Source organism: Cynoglossus semilaevis, chromosome 13 (genome assembly GCF_000523025.1).
Source record: "Cynoglossus semilaevis isolate Cse_v1.0 chromosome 13, Cse_v1.0, whole genome shotgun sequence".
NCBI classification, from domain to species: Eukaryota; Metazoa; Chordata; class Actinopteri; order Pleuronectiformes; family Cynoglossidae; genus Cynoglossus; species Cynoglossus semilaevis.
Window position 1 is genome coordinate 8,796,975 of NC_024319.1, and position 21,802 is coordinate 8,818,776.

The 21,802-nt window shown below is 46.4% G+C and overlaps 1 protein-coding gene across 7 annotated transcripts in view; it reads left to right on the forward strand.

Moving 5' to 3' along the window:
- Positions 1–21,796, forward strand: part of creb5b (cAMP responsive element binding protein 5b) — a 48,098-nt gene extending 26,302 nt beyond the window's left edge. For 4 of the 7 annotated variants that reach the window (XM_008323379.3, XM_008323381.3, XM_017038192.1 and 1 more), the window contains exons 7-11: positions 2,048–2,158; positions 13,994–14,317; positions 16,569–16,796; positions 17,800–17,908; positions 20,048–20,202. In XM_008323379.3, coding sequence (XP_008321601.1) covers positions 2,048–2,158; positions 13,994–14,317; positions 16,569–16,796; positions 17,800–17,908; positions 20,048–20,202 — 927 coding nt within the window. Of the gene's footprint in view, positions 1–2,047; positions 2,159–13,993; positions 14,318–16,568; positions 16,797–17,799; positions 17,909–18,292; positions 19,115–19,532; positions 19,778–20,047 lie in introns of those variants that run through there. The other 3 variants (XR_003051577.1, XM_008323377.2, XM_008323382.3) reach the window with 3 other exon arrangements.
- The last annotated feature ends 6 nt before the right edge of the window (positions 21,797–21,802 follow it).

A 21,802-nucleotide genomic window follows, 5' to 3' on the forward strand; every position in this document is an offset into this window, starting at 1 on the left:
CATGCTTACACTCACACAAAGGTTTCTTCTTCTTTCCTGCACGCTGCCCACACCGTCACCCCAAACAGCTGACCTCTGACCCCTGTGGGCTTACCCAGCTGATTTCCTCACATTCAGCTCTCAGCTGTTACACATGACCACGCTGGTCACGGTCAGTCGGGGCAGGCTGGAAACACAAACAGGTTTCAAACTCTGATTTGCTCAGAACGACTCTTGAACCCAGCTGTGTGTAAAGGAGGCAGAGTCAACCCCCCCACTACCCCCCCGACAAGGACTGCAGTAACAGGGCCCGGGGTTGGAGGTGTTAACCAAACTGACACTCACGTTTATCAGAAACACACACACACACACACACACAGTGCCTTGTTGCAGCAGCTTCCTGTGTTAAGTCCCTCCATGCTGGCTTCCTGTTTTGGGTCAGCTCCAGTTATCATCACACAGAGCTGAGCACAGGGCAGCGTTGTCATGTGAAATCAGGCTCTGGTGAACTCCCACCTCGTCCCCACACTCTCTCACCCTTTTATACGCTGCAGCTTTTCCTTGATGTGGTGGCAACGCTTTCTTCAGGACCCGAGGGCGAAGGCCTTGTTCTCATTGGGATCAAACTTTTTTTTTATTCATGAAAGAGACTTTTGTGATCCCAGAATAGTACAACCAACCTTTCCAGTTGGTACACTCTCTGGAAGAGCAACAACAACCGAAATCTATAATTTGCTAATGTATTTGAACAGTGACGGCAAACACAACAGACAAAGAGCGTCAGTGTTTGCACTGAGCTTCTGAGAACTATTTGGTAAACACTTAAAGTACATACACGTCCCTTCTTTAAAGATTTGCTTTCATCAACAGAAGCTCTTCCTGCTGCATGTTTTTGATACATGCTGTAGCATTTAGGCACCGTACAGGAAAGGAAAGGAGGGTAGATCCTTGTCACCACTGCACACAACCAAATGTCACCTCTGTTTTTATCCCATCACCACAGTGAACAGAGGAATGTCACGAGCGCCTGAGTGGTAACTTGGCAGATGGTGGATTCGGACCTTAAACCTTCCAGACCCAAGTCCGCTTCCTTAACCACTAAGCCACCACTCCCCCATGGGGGGCAGTATACAGTCTATGGAGTAATTGAAGTCCCTTCTTCGTTTCACATGGGGGAAAGTCAAAGTGTCAAAGTGTGAGTCTTCACAACCCACACAGGCTGTCACATGTATGTGGTTTCTCTGGGGCTCAAACCCAGGACCTTCTGTGTGTAAGGCAGATTTGTAGGGCAGGTGTGAGAACTGCTACACTATGGAACCACCGTGATCAAAATATGATTTTAGAACCATTTCATATGTGGGAGTTGTAAGGATACGTGCCGTGCTCGAAAGTCTTTAGTAGTCATTCTCAGTGGACCAATTTATTAGGAGACAGATCTGGACTGCAGGCCGGCAGTCAACAAATCCAGGTTTGAATTGGACATTCTGCTAAAAAACGTTCCTTAGCATTCCTGTCGTCTTGTATGTAAAAGAAAAATCTGACACGAGTCTCTGTGTCAACAGTATTTGTTGAAATGATCAGCCCCTGGTCGATGCTCCATTCATACGCATTTACATCCACTTATCCGTTACCAGCGGGGGCAGCAGTCTCTATGACCGCCATCCAAATCACACTGCACCGTACCAACCCCCCCTAAGGCATCAACCGCCCTAACTGGGATTTGATCTTACCCAGGAGGTGAACCCTGGGGTTCCACACCAATGACAGAGACATGGCCTCTGGGCCAAAGCACCACCCTCATACCCACAAAAAAATGTGGTACCAGTTTACGTTAATCTGCGAAGATCGCAGAATGTTGCTTACAGAGTCGTCACAATCGTTTTCTCCTTTGTCTGTCAATTAAAAACAAACAACATGGAAATCACCTGATGTTGAACTGACGTTCAGCGTTGGGAGTTGGCGTACTCACTTTTATCAAACACTTGTTCGGAGCTGCCTGAACATTTTTACGTTATTGTGACTTCAGTCCTCAGTATTTTGACCATTCTTTCAACGCTGTGATCTTCAGATGGAGAGACAAATGTCCATGGGCTCCAACATGATGGCCATGCAGGGACCCACCCACAACAGCTCCTGCTCGTCCACTCACATCCCCTCTATGCACTCAGAAGCCAAGCTGGTGAGCATATACCTGCATTCACATGGAAATACACATTCATGTACGTACACACACTCACAAACACACACCCACACGCAGAGACACAGAGTGTTGCAACTCTCTTTTCCACTGGGCCGTGCCAGCAGAGCTGCATGGTCTCGTCGGTCTGTGTGGATTTCATCATGTAGTGTGTAATCAAAGCTGTGTCTAAACCTGCCAGTGCTGCAGCGCCGGAGACCGGCCCTGGAATAATGGCTCCTTTATGTGGTGGTGGCTGCGCTGCCCACCGGCTGCCTGATGTATATCTTAATGTACAGAACATGTTCTGTAGGTCCTGCAACTTGTTAGCACTAGTTTAACACAGCGGGGAAAAAAATCAAATGACCTCATCCTTCACAAAGCCGGCAGTAAGAGTGGTGGGAGTGAGATGTTGTCGAGAGACGAGTGGGAGAGAGAGAGAGAGAGAGGTTTTCACAGCCGAGCAGCGGTGAATGAGTGCAAGGAGGACGAGCTGATAAGAACTGTCTCTCTCTTCAGTCGGGCAGGAACTCTGGTTCCAAGTGCAAATTTGAACGACCCAGAAGTGTGGGAGAAATCGTTTCACTCAGAGGGAGTTAAAGAATCGTCCTGTAGAACTGGCTTTTAATGTGTGTGGCACACCGCCTCTAGGGGGTGCTAGAACATGTCAGGTAGGTGCGAAATGGTAAAACACAGTGAGGAAGGACAAAAACTCTACTGGACTGGAAAGTGTTAATTCCTGCTTTGGATTTGAAAGGATTGGGACAACATTGTTTTGGGCAGTGTTTTCACCAAAACATTTACATTTACTTTTTTCACGCCACATAAGGGTTTGGCCTGGGGAGGTAACCCTTTGTATAGACCAAATTCTAACAAGTGATATTAGGAAAGGTAAAGTAAAACAGTTTATCAGTGATATTAGGAAAGGTAAAGTAAAACACATCAACAGTTTATCACTGGCTGGACTGGAGGGAAACAGATGTATGTGACTGTTGATACAAACACTTGGTTTACACTGTTCTATCCCTAACTGGGCTCAGTGTGTATCACTGTGTCTCATTAGGGCCAGTTCAAGTTGCACAGCACTTGTAATAATATTTTGAGTGCATGAGAGGAAGACGAGTGCTTGCAATAGGAAGTTTTGTTAAGCACCTCTTCCAGTAAAATCCAGTCCAATCCAGTCGGCTCAGTCCTGTACGTGAACTAGTTTAACCTTAAACCCGAAGAAGGTCAACAGGTTGTAAAAGAGACTCACTAAATCCAAAATCTGGAACTGACACAAAGAGACTCACTAAATCCAAAATCTGGCACTGACACTCCTCACTTACAAAAAAGTAAAAATGTCTCTTTTCGAGGTTGAATGTTTGAGAAGTTACACCACACGGGATCTGAGTTGTTAACTACTGTAGCAACAGGACTTTTTGGCCAGAATGCGATTTCAAAATTAATACCTCTGGAACTGGAAGCGGCTTCAGAAATGTTCAGAGCAAGCATCATGACTTGGAAATCCAAAGACAGCGTCTCATCATGCCACAGTGAAAAGCTCTGGCTGTACTTTGTGTTTGGAGAGCTTCGCTGATAGTTGAGTTTGCTAGAAAGGCATGTTGTGGAAGGAGAGAGAGAGAGAGAGAGAGAGAGAGAGAGAGAGTGGGGGAGGTAGCAGAGGTCATTAGAAGAGTTATTGCTCTGATAGAGTAGAGCGGGAGTATTCCCAGGGCATTTAATTCTCTCTCTCTTCCTCCAGCTCTCCAAAGATTGATCGTCTTCGTAGTCTTTTGAATCTCTTCAACTGTTCCTATGGTAACACGCTGGGGTAACACAATATTAGTGTATTAGGCTTATCTCTCTTCTGGCCGTCATCCAGACACATCTTAGCCTCTTTTTTTCCCCCTCTCCTCCTATCTGTGTAATTGAATTGTAAATGCTCAGTTTGTCCTCCCATAAACATATGCAGTCACTAAACGTCTGCAGGCACCTGGTCCGCGCAACTTTCTGGTCGGTTGGCCGTGCAGGCACTAAGCACATCAACGGATGTGCATGAGTTGAGATCCTACTCCCTGATGTCTAAATGGGACTGATGGAATTCCACGATTGTGGACAGAAAGTGAGAGGCTAATCGCGTTATCGGGGTGCGATCTCCAGCGTCGGTTTCATAAGCATAGACCGGACTTCTAATATCCGCGATTGAGCCAGGTCGATAAATACGGCCGTGCTATCGGATAACCGGGCTATGATCAGGCCCATGTGTCCCCTGCGACGTTCTCTATCCGGCTCTAATCGCATTACCCCGACCATGTTGACTTTCCGCCAATGGGAAATCTCCTCACTGTAACCCCACACCCTGGAGGCAGGGTCCTGGACAGACTCTCTCTGCTCAGCGTTTACATTGTGTGAGCGCAGAAAAGGGGGATTGAGCGGGACTTTGATAGACACGAGGGAAACTGATAGACAGGCAGAGCCATGGGGGGGTGGGGGGGCTGGTTGAAAGGGGAGAAACCGTATTGATATTTGGTGACACCGAACGCTGACTTAGAAGGAGAACGTTGTGAGTGACATGAAAGGACTTTGGCCACCGTACCTCCCTACATGTGCGCAAACAAGTCGGCCCGCGTGTACGGTACAGTAGGTTCCAGTAGGTGATTGTTAGACTTTGGTAGTAAATGGAACCCTCAGTTGCAGAAGCTAAGCCTCCCCTTCCACAGAGAGCATGCCCAGAGCCTGGGCTAATGAAGGCTAATTGATTTTGTGGTGGTCCAGAGCTGCACTGAAGCCTGTCTCTGGTGTAAATAGTTAATGAGCCAGAGGACTGCCGGGGGTCCGTGGGGACTCATATCTGACTCGAAGCGCTTTGTTTGTGCTCTTTAAGCCAAAGACTGTATCTGCGTGCGTGCCCATCTTTGTTTTCTCCTATCTCTGATTTTCTCCCAGTGCCATCAGTCAGGAGTCACGGAGAAACCCACCGGTTCTGTAACCGATTGCTGTGTGGTTTTTTCAGCTTGTTGTTGCTGAGAATTGAATGTTTTCTCTTATTAGTTTTGCTTCAAGTGTTTTTTTCCCTTCTTCCTTCGTTTCATGTGAAGGAGTGGGTGCTTGTGGTGCCGGGTGTGGTTGTGTTCAGCTCTGTTGCGGTCTAGGGAATAGAATGGTGTGTGTTGTGCGATGGAGGTTGTGGGATAGTTGACCCTCGCAGCGTGGAGGAAACGTTGCAGAAAGCAGGCCAAGTTTCACAGCGCACCGGCCAAAGCATTACATCACTGCCAAGAGCCAGTTCTCCACAGGGCCTTGAAACACACACACACACACACACACACACACACACATACAAATCCAGATACGGCTTAAATGAATATGTGCTCTGTATTCCGTCCAGAAGTCTCTCCTTCTCCGATGCTTTGATATCCTCCTCTGTACCATGAAGGCATTTGCTGTCTTTTCTGATCAGCACCAAGGAAAGCCCACGTCAACCTGTTTCTGAACAACAGCCGCCCGTGCCAACTACGCACCACCGTGAAGCTTGTGCTAGCAAGAGTCGCATGTTTTCGCTATCTCCTTCGAGTTCCCTTTTAATGAGCCCCACGCCATCCTACTGTACTGCTAATTTCCGACAGAACTACCTCGAAACACTTTGGTGTCGGTGCCTGAAAATGTGTTATTTATTATCTCCCAAATATCTTTGTTTACGTAGTTGCTAAGGACAATAAATGTGTCACTAAGCATCAGGCAAGGTGCTGAGTTTTTTATTAGGTAAACAATACTATATGTTCCTTCGCTGCAGCTCTCTCGGCTGTGGAGCTGGCACTGGAGGGTGGATGACATAATTCCTGGCGTGCTGTAAATGGGCTTCTTTTTGACTTCAGAAAGGAAAAAACAGTAACGCTCCTAAAGAAACATTGCATGGACACAAGTGGTTCTAAAAGCAGCCTTTTATATTAATTGACACAGAGCGCACAATTTTTGGGTAATGAGCTTAAAACCTCCAACCAGTAAACAAGTGCATAAAAACCAGTCAGATTTAAATACAAACTCTGTTCAGAAAGGCCAAGTCCAGCTGCGCAGCAGCCACAGATGTGTCGGCTTTGGGCTCTCCTACTTGGTGATTGATTGAGCAATTAGCTCAGTCTGAAGTCATTTTCGAGCAGTTAAGACATTAGCCTACGTGGTAACGCTGGTACGAGTTCCTTTCAGTTTCTCCCACTGAAGTATGTGAGCACCTCTGGCTAGAGCACGCACAATGGCGTGGCCAATTCTATAGGTTTTTTTTGTGCAACATCTATGTGAATAGTGGCATTGTCATGGTATGATGTCACTGGAGAGGGATGGTTAGCTGAGAACATGCTGCATAATCTGCTATACAGTAGGTCAGGGGTGTCAAACATACGGCCCATGGCCCAATAGGTGGTTCAATCCTGCCCACTTGATGAATTTTGAAACACTTCATGTTTGTGGTGTTTTGTCAAATTATATTTCATATTCGCTAGAGTTACACTCAAAATGTATATAAAACATTTTTTAAAGTCATTTTACATGTGGGCCACATGAGGCTCTCTTCCATTTCTCTGGGCCAGATGGAAGCCAACAGTGCAAGGTTATTGCCAAATATTTGGTCCACATCTACATGCGGTCTGTTAATGGCTTTGGCGCCCCCTATGGCAATCGTTGTTGTTTGGAGAGTCCAAACACACGTTTGACCTCAGCGGGCTAATCCAAACACACATATACATTAGTGTTTGACAGATATGTGCTGTGTACCTATGGAAGGGTCCGTTAGGTAAACAGGAGTGGGTGTGTAATAAACAGCACTTGGACGGCGACACTGGAAACACTTCAAATAATGTTGAGATTTAATGTTGCACGAGGATGAGCTGAAGTCTGTGTGGCAGATGCACAGAGAGTTTTCTCGATGACAAACACATGTTGTTTCCCTCCGTCGCCATGGAGACCAGTGGTTACAACGCAGTGAACTGCACGACTGTGGAGCTGCAGGATCAATGTGTGTCTGCAAGTTTATCAGTGTTGGACAGAGACAGGGGGGCGCCCCCCCCCTCCCCCTCTCTCTCTCTCTCTCTCTCTCTCTCTCTCTCTCTCTCCCCCTCCTCCCACAGTTTCAAGTGTTTGTTGGAAACTGAGTCTTTTTTTCTGTAGTCGTTTTGTTTCATTCAACTAAACCAAACCTGCCGTCGATGGTTCACTGACACCATCCCTGCTGTTCACCGTTGTTTCATTGATGCTATCAAGGCTAACATATGCTATTATAATAGATATGATTTTTTTTTCTAGCACTAAACCAATGTTTATATAAAGTTTTCAAAAGTCTCGGCTTAACCACGAGTCACTACAGTGTTACACAGGTTAGCAGATTTTTTTTTTCAAAACAAGTCAATCCAACACGGCACACTTGACTTGTGCAGCTGGTCAGATGCTGAGTTATTAGAAATGATTCTTTCTCTGGCCCTGATGTCAGCTCCTCACTGCTATTACCGTGTTGTCACTCGTACGAGCGGCTGTGATTGTTGTGGCCCAGGGTGTTGCACCGGTCTGTCTTTGGACGACTGTTGTTGGGCTGTTTTAACAGCTGATGGGAGGTGCTGTGGGAAGTCCATTTTCATTATGGTTCAGAGCCCATGAACAGGACAGGACTGTGGCCGAGCCAAGCTCTTGTCACTGCCCGGTCTGGGCAGTACCGCAGCCAACAAACCCAGGAGAGAAGGGGGGAGAAGATACTCCGAGATAACCGTGACGAAGTGAAGAAGTTGTTAAAATATAAAAAATAAACTTTTTTTAGTTCTGTAAACCTTCAAGTCAGTTAGTTTAGCATTCAGAGTAAAGTATCCCTGGTGTCGTCTTAGTACTTTCACTACTTGGTACTACAGAAAGACAACGGTTTTATTAGTCATGATTTGCTGTAGCACTGCAGGTTCTGCCTGTAACATCAGTCAACGTGATACTTGAAGAGACGTCTTTTCCAAAGATCTCTCTCAAAACTTTTCTCAGTACTTTTCTGCGCATACGTCAAAGCTAGCATGTTCTAGACTGGCCTGCCTGCAGTTCAGAAAAAGACAAGACGAGTGACACAGAAATACAGACTAGAATCAGAGCTGACTGGAGTCTTTACGTCTCACTGGTGTCAGAAAGTAAAACAAATAAAAGTGAAGTCAATTTCAAGTGAGACATTTTTCATTGCTTGTCAAAGGAGTGTATGGATTTGACAGGACGGTGGGTTTTTTTTCTTATCAATTAGACCTGACATCATTGGGCACTTCTTCAGAAATCCACCAGAATAAGAGCAGGTGTGAATTATTCCATGACTTCTTGTTTAATTTGGCCTCCAGTTATTTATATTCTGCCACGACTCGTGACGACACGTGTCAGTGTTTATCATCCCTTTGTTGGTGCCCGTGACTCTGGGAACTTCTCTGTATTCACCACCGTGGCACTGGGCGTACTGATAACAATACAGGCTGCACTCCAGCACAGCTTGGTATGAAAGGAAACAGTGGGGATATACAGACTGGAGTCGGAGGCCCATCCATTAAGTTGACAGGCTGGAGGAGCTGCCAGGAGTATGAGTGCATGCTTTGGAGCATGCTCCTCTGTGGGCGTATGTTTTTGCTGCGCCCTTGCTGCTGCGGTTCATGCCATGCACCACCAGAGCGTCTGGCCCTGACGGAGCTGCTCAGCTAATGTCCATCTTCCAGGCCGTGTCTGGAACCACAAGGATGCCAGGTCCAGACCAGGTCCAGACCAGTTCTGATGGAGTAGGAGTAAAGCTGAGGAGAGGAGAGAGAGAGAGAGAGAGAGAGGGGCGTCATTACGGTGGAGAGTGTTCCCATCAGACCGCCTGCTTTGCTGTTCCCTGAGGAAATCAGTTTAACAGTCCCCAGCTCTTGGCAGGCAGAGGGAGGGAGGTGTGTGTGTGGGAGAGAAAGGGAGAAGGAGAGAGGAGAATGGAGACGAGGGGGGAGCGGGGGTTACTGCCTCTCTGGGCAAGAGGGAAATCTAATAAAACTGTACTAATGGGGGTGTGGAGGTTTTAGGAACGGAGAGTGGGTTTGCAGGCAGGCACCGGTGGGTAGTGGGGCTGGTGGAGATGAAGAGGATGGGATCAGATCCTCTTAAGTTCTTGGCACAGCAGCAGAGTCGAGGTCCCACAGATGGTGAACCTCTGCTGGGTTTGGAGTTTTAGTTTCAGGGCCTGGGCCTACAAAATACACTGCCAGGAAATTTACTGCTACAATATAATATTTTATACAATTAAACGTGTTGTCCACGCACAGACCCCATTTCAGGAGGAGCTGGAACATGCCCAAAAAAATGCAATAAAAAAAAAGTCAAAGTCTGAAGTTTTTGGGTTTTCACCTGAAACTTTGAAAATGTGGAGGTAAAGTTTGGAAACAAAGAAATATTTTTCAGGACGGGTCATCGGAGTGTGTTGTTACGTTGTACTAACATTGTCTGTTAGTCACAGTTGATGGTTCTGTGCAGAACAGCTATCGCCCCCTACTGATCTTTACTTGACTAGGTGGACAGTGTGTAGGTGGTCAGGTCATTTGACCAGAGCAGGTGAGTTACAGCCAACTGGACTGAGTTGTTTCTAGAAGACTGAACCGTCCAGTCCACTTTCCTGTTTCTTCAGACTCTCAGTATAAAGAGCGAGGGCAGAAACTGCTGCTGAATGTGCCTGACCTCTGAGTCAGTAAAGTCCTGATCCTGAAAGTCACCGTGCCTCTAAAGAAAATCTTTTGAAGATTTCTTTTAGAGGACAATTTCTCTTCAACTCCTACATTTCTGTGAGCAGTGATTCCATCAGAGAACTCTTCAACACTAGGTGGCACCCTGCTCCTTCGCAGAACCTGTTCTAAAGGTTCAGTAATGTTGACGGTTCCCCTCAGGTTTGGTTTAAAATTTTATCTTCTGATGCCGTTGAAAATTCTTCATTTTTTGGAAAAATTAACTCTTCATTGTCGTGTGTTGCCATTGAAGGCGACGTCTTTATTCAGAGATGTTTTCAGCAGCAGAACCCCAGGTCAAAATAAGCAGAAGTTACGGGAGAGTAGCATCGCACAAAAACAGTTCTTGAGGTGAATGTTTCTGAACTAGTCGTAGACTAACAGTGAGAACTGTTACAGTGGTCTTCACCTGAGAAGTTAACGTCAACGTATGGATTTCAGTGACCGTTGACCAACTCTTCTGAAAGTGTGTGTGTGTGTGTGTGAACCACAGGCAGAGCTTGTGAGTCTTTGTGAACTTAGAAGCAGAAGAGCTGAGTCGTGATCTTCCTGCGCCTCACCTCGACTCCTCAGACTGGTTAAATCTTCAAGGCGCCACATGGACAGAGGACCCCCACCCCCCACCCCCCCCGGCCACCTCCCCCCGACGGAGGACCGCTCCACTTTTAAGGCGAATAAAAGTGTTCACCCTGACCTCGGAGGGTTTGATTTACCCACGGAGAGGCGGGTGTGGTCTGTTCCCTTTGTACCTGCTCTGGGCTCCTGCTTTCTCCTCCTCGGGGTTAATAGACATGAAGTCATAAGGAGAGGAGAAACCTGAGTGTGGTCTCAGGATGTGCCCAGAGCACTCACGGGGACATCACTCAAAACCCCCGTGTCACACAGGAAGTGGCCATTAATAAATATCATTAATGGGTGATTACCTGGTATCTGGGAAACCACATAAAAGGCCGAGGCCTAAAAAGGGGGGAATGGGAGTGGACGGGGTCAAAGGGCAAAGGTCGGGAAGGAGAAGGCTCGCCTGTGGGCTAAATACAGCTGAATCGGGGACGGTGTTTTAGGGATGGAAAAATCAATAGCCGCACTACTTTCGTTGCAGTGTCAGAATGCATGAAATGTGGTGTCAAATGTGTGTTCAAGCTGCAGGTTTATGGATTTATCCGCTCACGTCTCCGAGGGCTCATTATTCATCCTCTTGTTGTGTAGCCGCAGTGTTTTTCTAATTTAACAACAGCAGACCTGGACAGTGTGTGTGTGTGTGAGTGTGTGTGTGTGCCATCCCGTCTCAGAGCGTCCTGCACCGCCACAGTCTCACACCTGCACCGATTTAATGACTGTTTTCTGAGGTGGCCGTGTTGCTGCAGGAGAAACGTGTCCGTGTGTGTGTGTGTGTGTGTGTTATTAGAGTGAAACGCACATGGTGTTTAAGTCCCGGTGCTTAGCACAGTCTGAGGGAAATACAACCATGTGTTTTGGAGTCATTAGGGAGCTGATGAAGGTGTTTGAGAATCACAGGCTGCTCATCAGCGCCGTGCTAACGTCCCTCAGTTGCGTCACTGTGGTTCTGGATACAAAGACTTAAACTTTGGCCGAGCTGGGCTCATCTCAGCTGCGTCCCAACTCCAGATGGAGCAGAGGAAGGCTCCGGTGCGGCCAGGGTCCAGGAGGTAACGTACTGACGCTCGTTCTGTTGTCTGGTTAAATCATCCGTCTGCGCTGATGTTGTCATCTTTGTCTTTTGGTCGTCACCTGCTGGACGATGGATATTTTTACGGTGAAATATGAGAGTGTTTTGTCTCCCAGCCACGGACCTGTTCTACCTCCTGCGTCTGGTTAAAAGCATCAATACCAGAGCTTGTTCTGACCTGACTGTGTACTCTGACACTCTTTAAATGCAGACTAATTCAATTAATAAACAGATATCTGTGGACACGGCCGGCTGGACGTCTCTGAGAGACACTGATAAATGAGCACTCACTGTCTTGGGATGATGGCGTGCGTCTGGGGAGGAGACACTAGAAGCCATCTTATCTTCCTTAACCTCTGCTCTCCCCCTCTCTGTCTCATCTCCTGACTGACACCCCTCGACTCCCTCTTCCTCTTCTTCCTCTTCCTCTTCGTCTTCTTCCTCCTGGGTGACAGGAATTCAGGCAGCACCTTCAGCTGCGGATGAGCGTGAGTGGCAGCAGGCTGTAAAACTCTGATTGGTTTCCAGTTTAACTGGAGGGTAGGCCTTGTCTCTGCAGTGCTGACGGATCAGCTGAAGGCTGAGGTGAAGGTGTTCGGTGCGGGGCAGTGCTGTCAGAGTCAGATGTCAGTCTGTGGTAAATGGAATATGTCGGTGCTGGAGAATCTGCTTAATATCTGTAAGCTCCTTTGAATATTCTCTGCTTTACTTTGGCTTTTTTACTACACATTTATATCCATTTGTTCACAGTAAAATCCTGTGCTCCACTGAGGCGGAGACTTTTCTCCGCTGTGTGATCCGCTCAGGAAGTGTGACAGTGACTGCGGCGCCGCCGACAGCTGCTAGCCTGAGGCCGCCCGCTGTGTGTTAATGTTGACCCTGTGGTATTTGGACTCCAGTCTCGCTGGTCGCAAAGAGGAAGGGCTGTGGCCCCAGATAGAGCCGCTGCCGAGTCTGCGGTCAAGCCAGTCAGCCTGGGCCGGGCTGTGAGCAGATGGGGACAGTCATCCAGGGATGAAGAATGAAAATAACACTCATGATGTGAGGCAACATTAAAAAAACAAACAAAAAAAACACCGAAACCCTGAAGCTGCAGACGTGCAGTGATGTGTCACTATGTCAGGCATCTGTTGGTGTGACAGGCAGAAACTGACGCTCAGTCAGAACAGGCTCGACTAGGTCATAATTTAACTGCACTGGTTTCATGTGCCATTCTCTGAGCAAGAAAAAACAAACCATTCTCAGCACAAACACACCTGAAGTCAATACAAACATATCAGTTTATTACACGGCAAATCTCTGGGATCTGCTCTTACTGTGGAAGCGTTCCACTTGTACAGCACTTTATTTGACTGCGTGTTCTTTCTGTCCTGGCAAGAATCCTGTCCTCTAACAGACGCTGTGTTTGTGTGTGTGTGTGTGTGTGTGTGTGTGAAAGTGCAGTGAAAAGCTGATGTTGCGCTCTGCGTTGTGATCCAGACCAGCTGGATGCCATTCCCTATGGGAATCATGAATGTAAAGGTTGTTAAAAGATATGGAGCCTTAGACCCAGCGTNGGCAGAGGGAGGAAGGAGAGCACTGGGAAGGAGAATAGAAAACTTTGTGGAGTTCACCAGAGTGGCCTTGAAAAGAATGCTTTGTTTGAGATTTGCTGCTGACTTCTTGTTAAATGTTACATTAATTGACGAGTCTGTGCAGTCTCTCCGTCTGTTAGTGTGTGTGTGTGTGTTTTATTTAATATTTTGTCTGAGGTTTTGCTCAACAAATGAAAGCTGTCACACATATTATGGCTTTTTTTGGGTGTTTGGGTTATGATTTTTTTTTTCTAGTCTAGTGGTTTTTCTTCATGTGATGCCCAGAAAAACAGACTCCTGAGAAGAGGTGTGTTCAGTAAACACGGAGAACACAAGTGCGCTGTGTGTGAGCGACTCTCTCTGCTCTCTGCTCTCACTCCCAGGCGGCTCAGAGACATCGGGTCAGTCTGGTTTAAGTAGACCACACTAAGGCTAAGGCAACACGCCTCCTGCTGGGTCAACAGGCAGACAACAGTCTGAGGTTCACACCTCTGCCATGTACTGTAGCTCATGGAACACACAAACACACACACACACACACATAAACAACATGTGCCCGGGCCATTAAGAAAATGAAGAGGAAGAACTGGCAGGATGGCAGTCACACCGGGTAGAAATGGGGAGAATGACAGGACTGAAGGAGAGACAGAGGACGGTCGAAATGGCTTTGATTTGTTCTCCTGGCTCACAGATTTATAGGCTAATTCATCTTCTCATAGTCGGCGCGTAAAGCCACTCAGCAGCCATTGATCATCGGCCGACTGATAGATGAGAGCACACACAAACCCTGGGATAAGAACTAATTGCGCTCACGCTGATGTTCTTTGTCTGTTCTGTTGTGTTCGCCCAGAGACTGAAGGCAGCACTTTCACACCACCCTGGAGCCATCGCCAACGGGAACATGAACTCCATGGGCCACATGATGGAGATGATGTCATCGCGGCAGGAGCAGGGCAACCACCATCACATGCACTCGCACCCGCACCAGCACCTGCAGGCTCCTCCCCATGCGTACCAGCACCACGGCCATCACCACCACAACCAGGGCCACGGGCAGGCCGCACACCACCACCCGCAGGGACACAACCCCCACCACAACTCCCACAATCCCCACCTTCACCCTGGTCACCCTCACCAGACATCGCCGCATCCTACAATGCACTCGGCTTCACAGGTTAGTAACGTCAACTCGGTCCAATAGCAGAGTCAATAGATAGATGATTTGGAAGAGGCAGAAACTGCTGCTGAATGTGCAGTGAATATGAATATAAGACAGTGTTACATTCTGATGTGTCTCCACTGAAGGAGGATAAAATGAAGACAGATGCACTCGGCTTCACAGGTTAGTAACGTAAACTTTCTTGACATAATTACACATGTATTCACAAGGTGTAATGAAATCTAAACTACATGTGGGAAATGCTGCCCCCTGCTGCACATAACAGAGAGGTCACTTTACTGCAAAATTTTCAAGAAGTATCATTTTTGGTTATATATATATCCATCTCTTTTTTGTGCATCTCAGGTCAGTCAAAACGTTTTAAGACAGAGGTTAGAACGTGAAGAACTGAACAATGATCATTTGTATCCATTAGATATATTTGATCAGGTGTTTCTAAACCTCATATATGATCAACGTGGAAATCGGAGCAGAAAAACACACTTGCTAAAATGGTTCCCACTCAGCAACAGCTTTTTATCCCGCTCCATCTCCTTCTTTCTCTCAAAGCTGAGAGAACGTTTGAAAAGAACTTGATTTACAGAACTAGAATTTTACAAGGAAGGAATTCCATGGTGGAAACAGCGCTGGCAGACGTGTGTAGGCTTGATATTATGACCCAGTTTCACAGGGTTATATTTACATTGAACAATAATATCGTAACATCACAACAAACTGATGTTATAGTGCCCCCTGCAGGGGAGGGAATGGAGTGGCAGCCTTTGAAAGAAAGCTTCAGGCTGTTAAATGTTAAGTGAATGCCACTTTTTTTTGCTTCAAATTCACAACTGTACAACTGAACCCAAATCCCTGATCCCACTCCAGACCTGGGATCAGAGACAGAGTCCTTTATTATGATAAGTCCAAACAGAAACAGAGCTCAAAAAACAGCTAAACAGAAAACTAACTCACGCCAGATGGACAGAACGCACAGAGCAGAAGGTTGACAACAGGAAACAAAACATGGTTCAGTCAGCAGAGGAGAAACAGAACACAGGAGTCAAACAGGCAGAAAATAAAACATCAGTCAAACAACAGCAGCAGCATCAACAGACAGACAGAGACAGACAGAGACAGAGGGGTTTATATACCCAGGACACCAGGTGAGACCAGTGACACTAATGAGCAGGCACAGCCTGGACACCAGGTGAGAGTGATCATCGTTAGGGAGAGACAGACAGCCGTGACATTTACTCTGCCCACCTCCTTCATGGTCATTTTTTCCTCTGATTGGTCAGCGGCAGGTCAGCCTCAGATGGAAGAGGTCAAGAAGAGGCTGAAGAAAGTCTGTTATAAAAGCTGTTCAGGAGTGTGTATTGGAAACTGTGCTCCACACCCTGCTCCGCTGCAAAGCTGCCATTATGTGACCACAGCAGTGACCAGGTGCAGGAGATGTTTTTTTTTAATGTCTTGATGGTGAACAGACAGCCGTGACTAATGGTCCTGGAACGAATCCTTCATATTTGTGGTTATATTTTAACTAAACATTGAAAAAACAAAAAACAAACAAAAAAAACCCCCCAGTGGCTTCAAGAAATAAAAAATAAAAAGTGATGTGAGTGAGTTTGTCCCTGCATTGTCTGGTGTCCTCTGTGAAGTCCAGCCACGTTGAGTGAAGGACACCACGACATCCAGAAATGCAAATGGATTTATGTTCCAAATGTACCATTAAGACATTAAAACAACACTCGGCCGTTGTGGGCCGGCCATTAAAGCCGCTTGTATTTTCCACGGTTCTCATAAAAATGGTAATGACCCGAAGACTGAAAACACTTGACCTTGCCAAGGATGTGTCAAGATCTGTCAGAGCGCGTACGCTTTTAGAAACAGGCCTTTTGACTGTGTCTGGTGGCGTTAGTCTGAGTGGGAAGTGGGCGTTGGAAAACTGCCGCCTCACACCTCTTTAACAAGGTGGGCACGCTGGTGAATCGGCCCAGTCACTCACTCACTCGCTGCTCAGTTGACGGAGCAAGTGCTGCGGCCAGATGTTGTTTTTGGGGAAGTTGCCAAACACGGAGCAGATGCAGGGTTTAATGTATGGATGCCTGTTTGGGAGGCGGGAGGCTTTGAGGTCAGCGAGGCGGTGACAGCAGACAGGTGACCGGTTGTTTCACAGCGTTGTGTCTGCAGCGTTCAAACGCCTGTCTGGATGACGGCGGACTGACCCTCCCGTCAAAGAGTTTAAACTCATTGCTGTCGTTTACAGATGTCACCCGCTACCCAGCAGATGCAGCCCTCACAGACGCTGCAGTCTCCACCCCCCAGCGGAGGGCGGCGTAGGCGAGTTGTGGACGAGGACCCTGACGAACGTCGACGGAAGTTCTTGGAGCGGAACAGAGCTGCGGCCACCCGATGCCGACAAAAGAGAAAAGTCTGGGTGATGTCGTTGGAGAAGAAGGCGGAGGAGCTCACGCAGACCAACATGCAGCTGCAGGTATTCAACAGCAGCGTACTGCAGAGTACTGCTACGAATACTTCACTGGTCCTTATTCAACAGCAGCGTACTGCAGAGTACGAGTATCTGAATCAGAAATACTTCACTGGTCCCTGGAGGTTCGGGGGGGCAGTGGACGATGTTACAGATGCTCCTCGAAGAGCAGTTAAAAAAATAAAACAGAGGGATTTTTTTGTTTGTTTATGTAATCTAACTTTTTCCTAGGACAGCGAAGGCCCCTGACTTGACTCTGAAATACTAAAAGCCACCATCTGGTCATTCATGGGTTAACTTTAATTTATGTGAAGGCAGTTTTTCAGCTATTTAGCCATTTTTCTAGAGTGTAATATTCGTGTTTTTCAACCTTGGGGTCGTGACCCCAATGTAGGATCACCTGGAATTCAAGTATGGTAGCCTGAAATGGTGACTAATAAAAATATTTTTCAACTAATTATTATTATTTTTAAAACTACGTTTAAAAACACCACACAGTCCCGACACTTTCTTGAATATAAATCCAGTCCAAATAAAATACAGCACATATGAGTTCATTGATTGACGGCTGTGTTCACATAAGTAAAAAAAATGTCTCTCGGATTGGGAGAAATTTGTGATTTCAAGTTGAGGTCATAGGCCAAAAAAGCCTGGGAATCAGTGGACTAATCCCTTAGGGCGGGGTACACCCTGGACAGTTCCCTAGTCCACCACTGGGTGACATACAGAGACAAACAAGCATTCACACTCACAGTCATATTAATGGCCATTTTGGAGGAGACATGAGAACTACACAGACACAGACAGGGGATCAAACTGATGACGTTTTTGATGTAAGGCCAGCGTGTACTCCTGCCACTAAGTGTTCTGAACTGGAATATTTTGCAATTTTATTTTAATTTTATTCACTTTTGAAAATGTTTGGTTTGATTTTGTTATTTGATTTTTGTTGTTGTGTCTGTGCCTACAGTGGTAAACCTTTCATGTTTTGTTTTGTTTTTTTATTCAGAACGAAGTGACGATGCTGAAGAACGAAGTGACCCAACTCAAGCAGCTCCTCCTCACACACAAGGACTGTCCCATCACCACTATGCAGAAAGAGTCTCAAGGTTACCTCAGTGAGTAGTTCGTATTCTGTAACACATCTATAACACACACACACACCCTCACACACATGGATTAATGGGGGCGGGCGGGGGGGGGGCAGGGTAAAAAGCACATTTACGTGTGTGCTGCAGCCCCACTGTGCAGATTGCACTGCAGTGGAAATGATTTATAGACGGTTTTGTAAAAGGAAAGGTATAAAACCCTACAGAAGCGTTTGTGATTGATGCCCAGCACCTGCCAAAACTCTCTGCTCCCATGTGCTGGTATTTAGCTCCCACGCTCACTGCAGGACTTCCTTTGACACATGGGTGTTGTTCTCAGTGGCAGCCGGGCCCAGGCTGGGCTGGGAGTCTGTAGTCTGAATCCCATGTGAGACCTTTTTTTCCATCTGACAGCGTCTGAGTGCACAGAAGCAGTCAGGACCCAACGTGGGAAAACGTCACGTCAGGCTCCGCAGCGCCGTCCAAACTCTCATGGACGTCCCATAATCTCACTGATTATTGAAATGTGGGCTCATTAGTGTATGACATCAGCGCCCCACCCTTTGATACAGATACGGGTGACATTTCCACCTAATTAGGATCAGGCACCTCCCTGCGTGGCTGTAGCACAGGAAAATAAGCCTCACATCCCCTTTGGCTGAATGGTTCTTTTATACAGCGGAGCGCCAACTCCCAGACTGGGCTGGGCGACTTTCATCGATGAGTCTAGCCCATGTACAGATGTCACCTTCAGTGTGTCCAAAATTCATCAGCCATGTTTGCGGAGTCCTGTGATTCACTTTTCCATTTTTGTGTTATCCATTTATAGTCGGTTGACAGCTCAGACGTCCGGTGTGGATTTACAGTTACATTTGTTTGAAAACGTGTATCCTTCACTTGTAATAAAGCTGTCTGATGACATCACCATCATTCATTTGTGTTTATTTAGCATTTCCACCATCACGTTATCAAACAAACCTTGACTGAAAGGTTTCACATTCTAACTTCAGTCCACAAACATAGATAAGCCTGGGGAATTACCAAGGTCAAATTTTATGATAGTGTACCTTGACTGACTTCGGAGTTCTGTCCCTACTGTGCGATGTAACTTGTCGGATCTCCCACACTGTCATTAGTACCGATGTCACTTACCTAAGGCTAACACAGTGCTAACACTATAATCTAGGACATTTAAACGTCAGAAAATTCTGACTCACACCTGCGAGCCATAATGAAGGGCAAAAACACCACAAACGACAGAGAGAGAATGTAGCACAAGCCAATCTATGGCTCACAACCGTCAAATGTAAACAAAGATGTCCTCAGCGTATAGCTTTGCATGACAACGTACTCGTCCGTTCCGCTCACCAACTAGTTCCCGCGCGAAATAGGTGTCGAGATTTAACGCCGTACGTCGGAATGATGGAACAAGAGTTTCTCCGCTCACCAACTAGTTCCCGCGCGAACTAGGTGTCGAGATTTAACGCCGTTCGTCGGAATGATGGAACAAGAGTTTGTTAATACATTTATGGAAGGTAGCGATGTAACCACGAAACGTCCTAAACTGAGGACCTCTGGTATTTATACACATTGTAGTGAGTTTCAGGCCAGTCTCCTGAGGTTCTCTTACTTATTTATGGAATTATTTTTTCAGTCCTCTGATAATCCACTGGAGGAAATGACGTTCTGCATTCAACCTATGCATGAAACACTCCAGTAATTAACGCCAGACGGCCAGGAACACGGTCCTGTCAGGGCTGGGATTCAACCCGACAGTCTTCTGATTACCAGCCGCGATCCTTTGGGAGATTCATCATCTTTGGAAGATCACTTAAGCTCCTATGGATTTTATGGTCTTTTGCCTTTGACCCTCGCGCCGTAGATTCACGTAGAGCTTACGTAAGTCAGGCCTACATGTGAGCTGATGTGAGGTCTTTTGAAGTGTTTTTGTCAAGTGTGCTTTTTTTTTAGTTTCAGCTTTGCCTCGTTGGACCAGATTTCTTGATCCTGGATCTGACATTGGACATTGGTGTTTTGTTTATTTCCTGTTTTCTAACCTTGGGAAATATGTTATTTTCTGTATACAAAGTAAAAAAAAAAACCCAACATGTAAACATAGTTAATAAAGTTATCGTCCCTGTCTCACTGATGTCACTGCTGTCTCTTCAGGTCCAGAGAGCAGTCCCGCTGGAAGCCCGACGCCAGCGTGCTCACAGCAGCAAGTCATTCAGCACAACACCATCACCACCTCCACCACGACTGTAGGGGGCAGCAATGGCCACGGACAAACCAACCACCGCACAGACATAAACCCCATCCACTAGGGACCAAGAGAGACTGTTACCCGGCCTGTTGCCCCACACCATGCCCCTGCTTTTCTGTTACGCGAGGGTCACGGGCGCGGCTTTTTACCCTGCTTCAAGAAAAACCTCAAAGGCCTGTGAGGCCGTTCTTTCTACAGTAGCTACAGTATGTATTTTTATAGACCCACTCTATTAACACGTAAACCTTCTACGGTTTGTCATCTTTTTTTAACATGTTTTTTTTTGTGCGGGATTAGCAGACGGAGTCTTTGCTAATCTCATGCAGCATTTAAGTGACTTTTATTCTTTGTGTAATGGTACTGAGTGGACCACAGCCGTGGTGGAATCTAAGAACAGGGGCAGTAGCCTCGGACCGTCATCTCTTCAAACAAACCAACATCTCTGTTTGTCTCATGGACAGAAGAACCGTTCACTAACTTTCAAACCTCGGCAGTATGAGCTGAGCAAAAGGATTTTTCGTAAATGAGCGAGGGGAGATTTCTGAAGAACCGTTGCCCATCAGGAACAGTGTTGTTCAAGGTTGATCTGCACTGACAGCAGGAGGAAAACACACGTTCTGTCCAACATGGACCGAGGTTCTTACTATTCCTAGATTTAATTTTTTTTTGCAACAAAAATTCTAAAACAAATTGCTCGAAATATTGTTACCAGCACCATGCAACATTTACCAGTTACTTAAAAGAAACATAAAAACCAATATACGACCAGTGTTTATAGCATTTCAATGGCAGTGCAATTGACTGCCGTAGAACAAAAACCAAACCAATCACAAGCCTCATCTTTAACCGCTGCGTCGTCAGCTTCAGATATGAAACTTTAGCTGGACGGACCTGCACAACGATCAACAGAACCAAGTTGCCATCTTTCTTTTTCTCTTGTCCTCCTACTCTGTTCGATTCCTGGATTATACTGAATGCAAACATCTAGTTGTGTCTCAATACATACTGGCTCATGTTGCATAGCATTTGCAATAACATTTTGAGCACATACAAATATAAATCAAAATTTCAGATATTGCTCTACAGCTTATAGCTAGCTCTCCAAGGTTAGGAAAAATAAGAGCCCCCTGGTCTATGGTGGACTAGATGTTTTTGTCTTCCTGACTCAGTCCTCAGTAAACTTCTCCTTTGTGTTCTCCTTGTTGTCCTTGAATCCGGGAATATAAAACAGAGGGAATGTTCCTTTCCCGGGTTAGGGTTCAAGACTGTTAACTACTCCCCGTCCCAGGCAGACACAGAGATTGTTATGATACGTTTACGGTTGAGACATTGCAAGTACTGATCGATCAAACAGAAGCAATACAGCGATAGTATTGATCACATCTCAACTGTTCGTCCATGTGATGATCAGCGTGGCCCAGCCATTCTGGTCCCTGACAACAAAAGGCACTATTACATCCACAGAACTGTACACTGTGATACCAGTGAGGCAGCTTAGCTTAGGGAGCTGAAAGCAGCTCCTGCGCTCTCTAGGACCAACTGAAGCTTTAACCCTCGAGGCCTCCTCCCTTCTTTCCTCCTCTTTAAGATTTAAATGAATATTCCATAAAATGCATACATTTTGTTACGCGTGCATGTAAAATATGTTTATGACTTGCTTG